Source organism: Anas platyrhynchos, chromosome 20 (assembly GCF_047663525.1).
Source record: "Anas platyrhynchos isolate ZD024472 breed Pekin duck chromosome 20, IASCAAS_PekinDuck_T2T, whole genome shotgun sequence".
Taxonomy (NCBI): Eukaryota; Metazoa; Chordata; class Aves; order Anseriformes; family Anatidae; genus Anas; species Anas platyrhynchos.
This window is the reverse complement of record NC_092606.1, coordinates 384657-397317: the sequence shown is the minus strand read 5'-3', so window position 1 is coordinate 397317 and position 12661 is coordinate 384657. Positions and strand designations below refer to the sequence as shown.

At 44.5% G+C, this 12661-nt stretch overlaps 1 protein-coding gene across 1 annotated transcript in view; it reads left to right on the top strand.

The window, feature by feature from the left end:
- The window catches only part of WSCD1 (WSC domain containing 1), a 30447-nt gene extending 20919 nt beyond the window's left edge, over nt 1–9528 (top strand). Inside the window, exons 6-9 of the mRNA XM_027472088.3 lie at nt 3675–3840; nt 5355–5519; nt 6327–6527; nt 8372–9528. Coding sequence (XP_027327889.2) covers nt 3675–3840; nt 5355–5519; nt 6327–6527; nt 8372–8724 — 885 coding nt within the window. The 3' untranslated portion in view covers nt 8725–9528. The remainder of the gene's footprint in view (nt 1–3674; nt 3841–5354; nt 5520–6326; nt 6528–8371) is intronic.
- The last annotated feature ends 3133 nt before the right edge of the window (nt 9529–12661 follow it).

Sequence of the window (12661 nt, the reverse complement as noted above, 5' to 3'; positions counted from 1 at the left end):
TGTAAGGAAATTTATCTAACATTCAACGTTCTTGTAGATGTTACCTGACATCAACTCTCACTGTGCTACAGCTTGCAGGATGGACACCATAGCCTGTCAGTGCATGTTCTAAAGCTCCATCCAGAAAATTGCCCCTTCAGGCACCCACAGATTTCCCTCGCATTTCATGTGTTTAACTGAAGTGACGCATTGAGGATTTGTGCATTGGGCCTGAGAAGGACTAGGACCAGGACCACACTTAGGAGTGTGGTTGGTTAAAGCAGTAACCACAACGTGGGGCTGAGTGCAGCTGATGGCTTGTAGCTGCTGATTAAATGCAGACAGGAAGACAAAGCTGAATATACTGTTTTACAATCAGTGTGCTGCTTCAGTTAGATGCAGAGTATGAATAATGAGTCGCTGAACACCGTACTTTGCACTGATGCTGAGGGTCCGGGTACAGAATCACAGAATTTCTAGGTTGGAAGAGACCTCAAGATCATCGAGTCCAACCTCTGACCTAACGCTAACAGTCCCCACTAAACCATATCCCTAAGCTCTACATCTAAACGTCTTTTGAAGACTTCCAGGGATGGTGACTCCACCACCTCCCTAGGCAGCCTGTTCCAATGCCTCACAACCCTTTCAGTAAAGAAGCTCTTCCTAAAGATACGATCCCCTCAAATACCATAGCACCTCTTCCATCATGCCCTATGATCTGAGACCTGCTACTCATCAGGCCAGCTCCCAGCTTCTCCCCTTTCCCCAAGCACATGCTGAAGCTCAGAGAGCAGGCACCTGTGTGGTTAATTTTTGTGTAAATAAATGTAAATGTCCATTACTGAACCAAGAAAGGCTCTGCTTTTCAGGGTCCAATCATGCTGCTGAAACCTTAGTGTTGTAAATAAAGCAACTTTATTGTCTGAAATTTTCCAGTCACTTTACAAACATACAGGTATGTCAGTTTAAAATACTTGATGAAATAAAACAATTCAAATTGCTGAAAGTAAGATAATCTTCTTTTGATTTAAAAATTGCTATCATATTAAAGCTAGTAGAACTGAAGGAGTAGGGAAAGAGAGGTGAAAGAAGCAACTTTTTTGTTGTTGTTGTTGTTGTTGGTTGCTGTTTGCAGTTGGCAAATATGCAAGGATTTGACACTTCAATGGAAAAAGGCACTGTGTCCTAAGTGTAAATTAGTGACCAAAATGTTGTTCTTACCCTAAGTAATGACATTTTATGTCGCTAGAGAAAGGATTCCTGAAATGCGCTAACAGCATGATTTCTCCTTTCAAGACAATTTTCAGACTTTCCTTGAGTCTGAAAGGTCACCTAACACCACAGAAACAGGAGGGAGATAGACTGAACTCTTCCAGAGCATCGGTAATAAGTTTTGCCAGTGCCTGTGTTTGCACATTAGGGTTGTACTGCCTATGCTAAATTTACATCAGGGTGCTTAAACACTCACAGTTAGCAAAGTATCCACAAAGAAGTGTTAGAGGTGGCATCAGGTGTGAGATCGCATCAGCACTTCCAGCTGTGCAGGACAGCACACTCAAGCAGCAGGAGATAAAAGAAACATCCCCCATCACTTGTATCGCAGCCAGCTCTATTAGGTCACAAATATGTGACAGAGGCAAATACATCCTTCTCTCTTGGTTAATCTGTGCTGGTAAGGACAGCCCTTCACCCTCTGCCAGCCAGGTGCTAGGACACTCATTTGTTTGAGGTCTTTTCCAATTCCTCTTCCTGAAGGTTGATTTAAATGAGTGATACAAGTAGGAGACACCCATGTTTTTCGTTCCCCATCCCAGAAATACCTCTTTGCTAGATGCTTCATATGGTATATACCACTAGGATTACCAGACTTTGAAGTTAGGCGCTGATAAGAAGAAACAGTGGAGGCAAGAGGCGTAGCATCAGTAGTAAGGCTACAGGAGACAGCAGGAGCTGAGTCCCGATAAAGGTCAATGCTACTGTTTATGGCCAAAACCAGAGCCCTGCTGCAGGAAAGCTTGGGAAAGACATTGAAAGACCCACACAAAGAAACACAAAATAGAAAAACAGCAAGAGATTGCTCTCATAATACTGCCTGACCAGCAGAGAGGCCACACACATGTGGGGGATTAGCCTGGCCACTCCTGACCTCTACAAGGGCCAAACACTAGCCCCGAATCTCTCTTCCCTGAACTACCTTTAGTCACAAACAGCGTTTCAGAGTGATTCCAAAACAGTACTATATTATCCCAAGCTTTTTTGCCTTCACAAAAATGATTGCACAAAGATGCAGAAGTAGAAAGATGCACATACTTAAGCCTTGTCAAAAAATCTCCGACCTTCCAGAAGAGTAAATCCTTTGCAGGTGCCACTTGGCATGAGGTAAAAGGCCCACTGTTATTCTAGGCTGTGCTCGAGGGCCAGGATGTTTATTAATTTCTCCAATGGAGAGACACTGCTTCAAAATAAAGGGAAAAATCTGTTTGCAAGCAGACACAGAACACTCATCCTTGGATCAAATCTGTAAATAGTTTTTGACAATGTCATATCTCATTCACTAAGCAAATGTTGGCTGTTTGGGCACAGATGGCACATGTGTTTTATTTGACTCCTTATCAGAGAAGGAACACGTGGGGAAGAGTGAGAGATAAGATGCTCAGCAGTCCTGGCATGTGCTTCCAGAGGCCAGAAGACTTTTAAAAGACAAAAAGTGTTGGTAGGGAATAGGTGGAATTGAATGCTCTGTGCTTGAATAACCTGACCTTCCCTCGGCCACTGTCACCGAGGCCGGGCCCTTCCCCGCATGCTGATGTGCAGCATGTCACCCAGCGAGCTGTCTGGGAGGCTTCCAAAGTCTGAGAAAACGAAAGCCCAGTCTTCCTAGTAAAGAGGAGGAAGGCTGAATTTTAGGGCAAAGTTTTGCCAACTAATGAATGATTTTTTCATATAGAGCACGTAATCACTTCCAAATTTCTTCAGCAAGCAACTAGCACACATTTCCCTCTGAAAGTGGTAGTTACTTGGAATAAAATTTACTTGGCAGTTTGAGTAATTTTTCCAAAATATATACACAGTAGCACTCAAACCCTACACCAACCCCTCTATACACAGTAGTGTTTTTCAAACTGTGAAGGTGTCACAGCAAGATGCATACCTTATGGCTTTATTTTATTTTTATTTTAAACACGATTGCAGCAGTTAGTGGGTCTAAGTTCCTTTTTCCTTTTAATTTTTTAAGGTTTCTTCTGCACAAACTCTGGTAAAGTCAACAGAATGTGTCCAACCTTTTAGCAGATGACTCCTCAGTTTGGAGGACTATAAATGGAAGTTTAAAACATGATACAAGTCAAAATGCTCATTTTGGGGGTAAACACCTTTTCCCATACTGAAGTTTCAAATGGAGTTACATACTAAAGACTGCAGGAATATTACCAAATGATATATTTAAGAATAATGAAAAGATAGTATCGTGACTTTTCAAACTTTACAAGATCTGTCTAAAAGCTATTTTCAAAGAAATTGCCATGTTAAAGACAGTAGTATATAAGAAGCGAGATTTACAATGATATATCAAAGACTGCTTTGATCTTGACAGTGGCCTCGTGAAAATTTATTTTTCGTTTGCATAACAGGAGTATTCCCCACAGGCTGCTGATGCTGTGGCATTTATGCACTGATCTATTTTCTCTCCTTTACAGGAATTTCCCTTGGCAGTCATCCGAGGGCGGGAGTGCTACTGCGGCTACCCCACTGGGCGCTTCTCGCTGCACGGTGGTGCAGACAGGCAGCTCTGCAGCGGGATGCTCAACGTCAGCTCTGCTGCCGGGGGGAAGTACTGCCTGGTCTACCAGACGCCGGTGCAAGGTACAGCTCCAGCCCTGCCATGCCAGGACTGGACCCCCTACTGCGGGAAAGAGCCCCCCCGCACCCCTTCTGCCTCTCCCTCCTGCAGCAGGTGGGAGCCATTCAGTTTACAGCAGTCTTACCCTCTATGACTAATATCACAACAGGAATTTAGATGGCACCCCTGCTCTAAATTCCCTTCTTGCAGTCATGTTCGTAAACATGCATCTTTCCAGGTATTATTTCCAATCATTCTCTTGTTAAATAGTACAACCTCCCCGTCAGAAAAATGATTTCGCAGATGGAGAGAGAAGGTAGAGCCTGGGGAGCCAAACCCCGAGACACCTGGGGACAAGGACCCTGTAGTCTGGTTTGAGTCCTGTTCATTGAGCGCACACCCATCCCCCTGTTAAGCAGAGACATCAAGACTGCAAACTCTAATTGTTCTCTGCCCACCTTCCTCCAAAATATTAATCTTCACGTGTGTCAAAGCCAGAAAATAAAGCAGACAGTAAGGCCCTAATCCTGTAAGCTATCAAGGCAGAACCTGTAGCTTTTTCCATGTGGTGATTTACACCAAGTTCAGCAAAACTATTCACAAATTTAAAATTAAATTCTGTGCTAGGTTGGTGCAGTTCCCCATTCCCATACCCTCTTTTGTTTTTCCCCCCTTCATCTTTCAATTCAGAGGCATACTGCAGATAACAGCATGTCAAAAGGTCATGCAAGAACACTCACTTTCATGAAATCGCTAGCATCTACCACATCTGAGTAGATCAGGAGTAGCACAAGACAACCTTTTCTGGACTATGCTGCACTTACTGGATCCATGGATCCATCTGTAGGCTACTTTGAAGAATGAAGAAGGAGGGATTTCTGATCTATTTCCTGCCTTCTTTTTGTACAGACACAGAGAGCTGGGATTGCTTCTCACCCTCTACCCTTACTTTTAATGGCACGTTAAGCAATAGAGTTAGTATTTGCAAAAACTAAGTGTAGGAGCTACACTTAGTGTACTAAATGTAGGAGCGAGGTTCTAGCCCCACCAGAGATCAGTGCAGCACAGGCATCTTAACAGCCCCAGGCCTTTTTCTAGAGAAGAATAGTAGTCTGGATGCTTAGTTGAGTGCCAGCTCTTTTCAGTAGGAGGGGTTTTTCCTGTGGTACAAAATTTGCAGTTTTCGGGTATAATGGCACATTTGGGGTTTCACTGAAGAGCCAGCCTGCCAGGCAAGCAGCAATTAACAGACAGGCATCAAGGGACTTTCATCAGAACTTGCTGGCAAGTAAAATGGTTTGCTGTAGCTCTAAGAAAAATGCACTGCCTAACACAAAACCAGCAAAAACCTTTTCTGAGGTTTTATTTTCTCTTATGGATGAATTAATTTTGGGAAGGAGCTGACTCACAACTGGACTCAAATTGATATCCTATATTTGAAAGGGAGAAAGAAGCAATACACCCTGTAATCTAGGGCTGCCACTGGAATTATTAAAAAGCCACAATGATAACAATGAAATATCTTCTATACTTGCAGACACCCGCTGTACAGACAGAAAATTCTTAACCACTAAATCCAAAGTGTTTGTTGCTTTGTCGAGCTTTCCTGGAGCTGGCAACACATGGGCTCGCCATTTGATAGAGCATGCTACGGGCTACTATACGGGCAGCTATTACTTCGATGGAGCGCTCTACAACAAAGGTACTGCTTCAGGGGACGGGACACACAAAGTGCTTCAAGGAACAGGGTTTTACTTGCGTGCTCCAGCATCCTTCTGCTTGGAGCCAACAAGGGCGTCACCGTCATCACATCTGATCCAATTTAAACACGTGTCTAGAACAAGTGGTCCCACGTGGTGCAGGTAGCAGCAGGGACTGCTCCAGCAGCGTGCTCAGTGGGCAGATACTGGCATGAACAGCAGTCTGACCGTGTTCTGTTGCTGTGTACTTGCAAGCATGCAGCTCCCATTTAAAAGAATGGTCCAAAAGACGAAGTTGACCAAACCCTGAGGTTAAGACACTTTAGTAGCACATGAAACAAGAGTGTTTTTTTTTTTGTTAGTTTGTTTGTTTTAATGTTACTAATTCTTCTGGGAGGCCAGTACCCTGAGGGGGGGGGTAACCTTGATGTTTATCATGCACCGAGAACTAGTTTCACAGAGAGCAACCCTTTTGTCACGAGTGCCTACCAATTCCTCCTGAGCAGAGGAAAGCCTAGCTTCCAGCACACAGCCCAGCTCAGGTGACCTAAGCAGCTGAGCGCCAGCCAGTCAGAGACAGGGTCCTGCTTACAGCAGCTGTGGAGGAGCTTGCAAAGTGGCTCCAACCCAAATCAGGTTAATTAGCCATGCAGGTGGCCAGCCCTGGTCTCAGGTACTGGGTGGCAGGCTTAATTGACTGGTGTTTTCACAACAGTTTTACACTTCTGTAGGGATTGGTTTAAGAACATGAAAATGCATAAATACATGAAAACAAAAACAAACAAAACATATCATGTCTTGTAAAACAGGTTTTAAAGGAGAAAAAGACCACTGGAGAAGTAGAAGGACCATCTGTGTGAAAACTCATGAAAGCGGCAAGACAGAGATTGAAATGTTTGACTCTGCCATCCTGTTGATAAGGAACCCGTACAAGTCGCTCATGGCTGAGTTCAACAGGAAATTCGCTGGGCACCTAGGCTATGCCACGGACCGCAACTGGAAGAGCAAAGGTAGTGTGTCAGAGCACCCAGTGCTGCTGTGGCATTCTGTGACAGGGGTAACACCGTGACAGGATGCTGAAACCTCAGTGAGCACTGCAAACACTCAGTGGAACTTGAGTCCCATCACAGCACAGGGCAGGCCCAAAAGTCTCAGGCCTGCACTCTGGGAGTGGACACGGTTGGGCCACACTTCTGCTGCAGAGAGATGCACTGCGGCTGCAGGCAGCAGCAGTATTGCTACCGAAGTACTGTGTGGCAGAGAAAACACATCCAGGCACATGAGCCCAGCGTGCAGCCCATTCACCAGGCTACGTGCCGTGAAGAAAGTTTGCCCCTGCAGCACGTAATAACCTAGAGAAATCTAATTTAAAATTTAGAGGATTTGATGGAGCATGACTTTCCTGAAGGCAGTTTTACAGCACTGCACAGGTGCTAGTGAACTGCAGATAAATAAGGATAATAGCAATAAGGAGACTTCAGATTCAGCATTCCTTGAACACATGAAAGGACTTCAGAGTATGACTGCCACACTTCATGCCTCCGACTAGCAAGCTGGATAGCAGGACTGTGATTTCCCTGCTGCATACAGACTCTGCAGCACAGAAAGGATTCAGCACGCATTTATCCTTTCATATGTTTTAGACGTAACAGATATGGCTTGGCAAACAACATAGAACAGGGCTCTGGGGATGGCAGGGAAGTGTCCTCTGTCACAGCATGTTTCTTTCCCAAGTTCACATATCATCTTTCATCAGTCACAACTCAAGACTGATTCATCAAAAAGCAGGCAAAATAGCCCTTAGAAAAGAGAAAATAAAGACTTGACGGAATGGCTTTCCTGTGCTACAAACTACAAACTGTAATATTTCAGCCACAATTGCTCCTTGTCCAGCCCAAAACTCAGACTATCTTTAGCCTCAGGAAATTATCACAACCACCCAGAAGAGATTAAGGTGTCACCTAAGGCAATAGCTGGGAAAGTAATTCAGGAAATTTTGTCCTGGTGATGCTGACAAGTGACCATAAATCCCTCCCATGTGCCAGGAATACAAGAATCTTCCCAATTAATCCTATTTTCTTATCCAATCTCCCCAGAAACAATCAAAATGCTATATTATTCAACAAATCTGGAAGTGAGTGAGGACCACCTCAGGCCCCAGCAAAGATCAGGGTCCTGATGCTGCATGTGTGTGTATTTTTATATACATATATATGTAAATATAGAATTGCCCTGTCTCTTTCTCAAACACCATTTGAAACAGAGGTAAAAGGGTAGGAAGACTATAGAGGCAAAAGAATCTGATTGAAGTCACGTGGCAAAGCACTGCTCAAACCAGTGTCTGAGCAGGACCTGCCCTTTCACTGCTTTCCTCCAGTCACTTCTCCCTTCTCTTTTTGCCCTACTCCAGCCCCTGCACAAAGCTGCCTGCTTGCATGCACAGAGTAGAGCTCAAGCCCTAAAGGCAAGACACATTAAAGATGCAAAGTTGCAGCTCTGCCTGGCCTTGTCCTGACCCTCCCAAGGGGCTTCCTGTACAGCTGAGTTTCTCCCAGCACTGTTAATGCCCCAAACCTGCACAGTCTGGGTGACTGAGGGGCAGCAGGGTTAGGCATCCACATCCACACCATCACTACTTTGAACAGGGAAAGAACAGCATCCGCCTCCATACCCAAAGCTGGAAGCAGAGCTGCTGTACCTCTGCAGCTGGCCACATTGCCTTCTGCAGCACACACCCACTCACCAACATCATTCCATGGCCAGCACCTCTACTCCTGTACCAAGGTAAAATTTAAAAAACTGGGGAAAGTATGGCTAACATTGTCTTATTTCTCTGTTTTTCCCCATCAACTAGAGTGGCCTGATTTTGTGAACAGCTATGCCTCCTGGTGGGCCTCCCATGTCCTGGACTGGCTGAAGTATGGAAAACGCCTCCTTGTCATCCACTATGAAGACTTGAAACAGAGCCTCATACCCAAGCTGAAGGAGATGGTGGAGTTTCTCAACATGACAGTGACAGAGGACCGGCTGCTCTGCGTTGAGAACAATAGGGATGGGAACTTCAAGCGGTCTGGTGCTAAGCAGAAGAATTTTGAGCCATTCACCCAGGAAATGAAAGATCTTATCAACAGATACATCCTGACAGTGGATGAAGCCCTGAAGGGAAGAAACTTCACAGGGCTACCCAGAGAGTATGTGCCAAGATGATAGCGTGGTAGCACTCAGCTATGTTTAGAAATATATATTTTTTTCATAAAAAAAAAAAAAAAAAAGACCTGTATAGCAGCTAAAGCAAAGATACTTGTGGAATCTGCTGAGTAATGCAAATTCTCTCTACTCTTGGATGTTCTTCAGGGCACTAAGACCTCCAAAAGACAAAACAAAACATAGAAATTGGGTTATAGACCAAGACAAAGATACCAGTGTCTGCCTGCGTGTGCCCCTCTGTGTGCGAACGGCCAGAACTCCGCAGCAAAGTGATGCTGCTCCTGCAGCAGGCATCTGCCACCAGGGCTGCTGGGGATTTCACAGCTACCGAGTTGAAAATGGGTATATGTAATGGGAGAAAAAAAGTCTCAACATTGACAAATGATTTTCAACTGAGCACGTAAGACAATAAATCCTGTTCTTCTCAGCATGGTCCATGGCTTCCCTCTTCAGGTTTGCTGGCCAGGACGGGCTCCAGGCTCCCTGTGGGAGCCAAAGCAAGCCCTTAGTAGGCAGGGTGAGAGGACCAGGCCCCCCAGGGAGCACCAAGATGGTCTTGACAGATGCTGAAGCCTGCACCACCTCTCTCCAGAGCCAGCCAGCAAGGTGCTCACCTCAGCTACTGCCGCTTGCTCCCCTTTGTGCCAGGGAGCATCCGGTGCTCAGCAGCCACCAGCGTGGAAGCTTATGAACGGCACAGCCTAAGGGACTGCAAGATGCTTCTGTTCATGTGAAATAAAGGATTCCTTGAAAACCTGCCTGAAAACAGTAGTTTTAATAAAATAAGGAGTTTGTATAAAGGAAGCTGGGTTTCCTCTGTGTGTGTCATTTGTGCTTTAAAATAAGTAAATAGTCCCACTCCACACAGCTCCCTGTCGTGCTTGGGGCACTTCCCCCCAGCCTCTCCCTCCAGGTCTCCCCCAGCAGCCAAACTACCTTGACAGTGGTACAGTTACAGCACTGAACAGATTTACAATGAAAGCCAAAAATTTTCTGCCATTTACATGACAAACACAGCCAGAAGAAAATCAGCTTGATTCTGATGCTGAAAATCCACGCAAAGGCAAGTGGGGAAGAATTAAAAACAAAAACACACAGAACAAAGGAGGCTGTGGCAAATGATTTGGAAAGCTTTATTCAGCTTCCATTACCTGAACCCTACTTAATATTAATACCCAACATTTTACTTTTTCACATAAGCTGCACTAAATAATGGTTGTCACTAAAATGTTAACAACAGAAAAGATAATAGTAGGCACCCTTGACGAATGTCACTCTAAGTAGTTGTAAAACATCACTAAGAGTCAGACAACTGAAAGAAAATTAGAATCCCTAAAATCCAACAAGAGGAAAGCACTTTCTTTAAACATTGAATAAGCATTCATATTCCTAAAGCAACACGCACACCGCACTGCACAATGCCTTCACATCAGCAAATACAAATTTCAGCCAACTTGAGCCTTCCTCGCTCACTGACTGGGGAGCAGCGCCTGGGCACCCCCAGCACTCAGGCAGCGGGACTCGTGCTGGCAGCGTAAGGGCTGGACACAGGCACCTGCATGGGGCTGCTGGCCTGTGCCTTCGGAGTTCTCCCCACCAGCCCCCTTGTCATGGAGAACAAGCAACAAAGTGGGTAAGTCGGGAACCTACAAAACAGGACTATCACCACCGTTACTGTGACTTTAAAAAGAGCGGATTCTTTTTGGACATAGGCATTAAAATGCTTTGAAGACCTGTTTGGGCACCAATTCCTGTCAGTGGATTTGGGCCATGAGCCATGGAGTTTGAGCCCAGGCCTAAGCCAGTTGTGAAAATTCACACGAGACCACAGGCCAGAATTGTGGTTCCACCACAAAACACGAGGATTGTGAGAATGACATCACATTGCCATTACAGAGCCTGGTCTAAATTTATAGAATCATTTAAATATATGTATAGGTCATTTCATCACTGGTGAGGACATAGCTTGCAAACTCTCAAAAAGACTTTGTGATTATGTGCATGTCCTGTACTGAAGGCTCCAGGTGGCTAAAATTAGAACTGTAGAACATGAATATTCATAAACTGTGTGCGCCAAAAATCAGCTCATTGTAGCCTACCAATACTCAATAAATGAGGTACAGAGGCTGCCTCTTTATCTACATTCTGTATGTAACATATACACACTCACTTACAAACACATATGTACGTATTAGTTTGTTATACATTCTGTGAGTATACATTTAAGATAGTAAGAGTTGACAAGGACTTTTTGGGCCATTGCACGCAATCCCTGCTGCTGCCTGCACCACTGCATGTAAGTTATACTCACAAATATACTGACTTCTAACTTAAGAAAAATTGTAGTATTTTTAACCCTTTTCTCTCCTACAAAGGCTGTAGGATTTTTGTCATCTAATGGTTACGAGTCATCTACAAACTGAGCACTTAATACATATTTGTAACTCGTGCTTCTCTTTTTTTCTCTTCTTTCCCCAGCATTATCTGTCAGTTTAAGCTGCCCTCCTTATCTATCCCCAGGTGTGCTCACAGACACTGATCACATACCCTCTCAGTCTCTGTACTGCAGGTGTAAATAATCTGTGTTGCTTTTGGCTGTTATCCCAGGTCAGCAGCTCAACAGCACTTGGCAAGACAGAGATCTTTGCCACCACTGACCTCAGGACTGCAGCAAGTTTGCACAGTAGACACTGATGCTCACATGCTGCACTGCACCATAAGTATTTTACACAAGTATTATGCCGATCCATGCAATATGCAAATATGCATTTCTTACAAAAACAGTGTGCAAGTTTCACTTAGTTACTGATAGATGCACAGACTCTGGTCAGACACGCAGAACGAGAAAGTGAAGCACCACATGTGTCTAGTGCTGTCTAGGTCGCAGAGAAAGTTCTTTTTTTCCTTCCCAAAGAGACCACCTACCACTGATCACAACGGACTTCTGACCCCCGTACACTACAGGTTGCCCAGGTGGACCTCTTCATGTATTCAGACACAGGAAGCGGTGGTCTGAGTCCCAAACCCACCAGGTTCAAGAGGACAGAAGGCCCCAAAGAAGCAAGATGCTACAGCCAGTGCAGATTTCAGACTGAATTTTACTGGGACCTTCTGCTTTATGCCAAGTCAGGGAATGACACTAGCAACAAAACTACTGTAATCAGTCTAATTCATTTGCAACTAGGTCTGTCACAAATAGAAGCCCAGTAATGAAAGTTAGGTTTTATTGATTTGTTTCTCCCCCTGCATCTATTTTTATGACACATAAGAGCAGATGAAGAAAACCACACACACACAAGCAATTTCCCTGCAAGGCAAGTTTTCCTACGCTCAACAAGCTCAATGCTTATCATACTGATCTTTAATTAACTAGGATATTTTGGTCAGAAAAAATAAGCTATCATGCCATTAAGAGCCATGTTGATGTTCACTCCACATACATTTTTCTTATTTTGTACTCAATAGTAGCATATTGGAAATAGAAACATGCATGCAATTCCCCCCAAGCTTTCAGCTTTCTTCAGGAAGTTAAAGCTATGAGTCATAAGCAGGCAGCTAGAACAAAGCCGAGGTACTACATTTCAAGCAGGTTTTTTTTGTTGTTTGTTTGTTTGTTTTTTTAAAAAAAGGAGTTTAATACTCAAACTTTTCAAGCAAAACACTATTATGATATACAAGCTGGAATCAAGACTCTCCATCAACTTGCAGCTACATTTTGTCCCACTGCCCACCAGGGTTCAGGTTACCCCCAGAGCAGCCCCATTTGATCCCGACTGCTCTCATGCTCAGGCTATTGACTTGGGAGCTCAACATCAACCTCCAGCTATCCCACTGGGCTCAACCCACTTCTCCAAATACGCAAGTTACTGATGCTCTGCATTCCTCATCTCCTTCCAGAATAGCCAGTGCTGGAACCCACAGGACAAGACATCTGCAG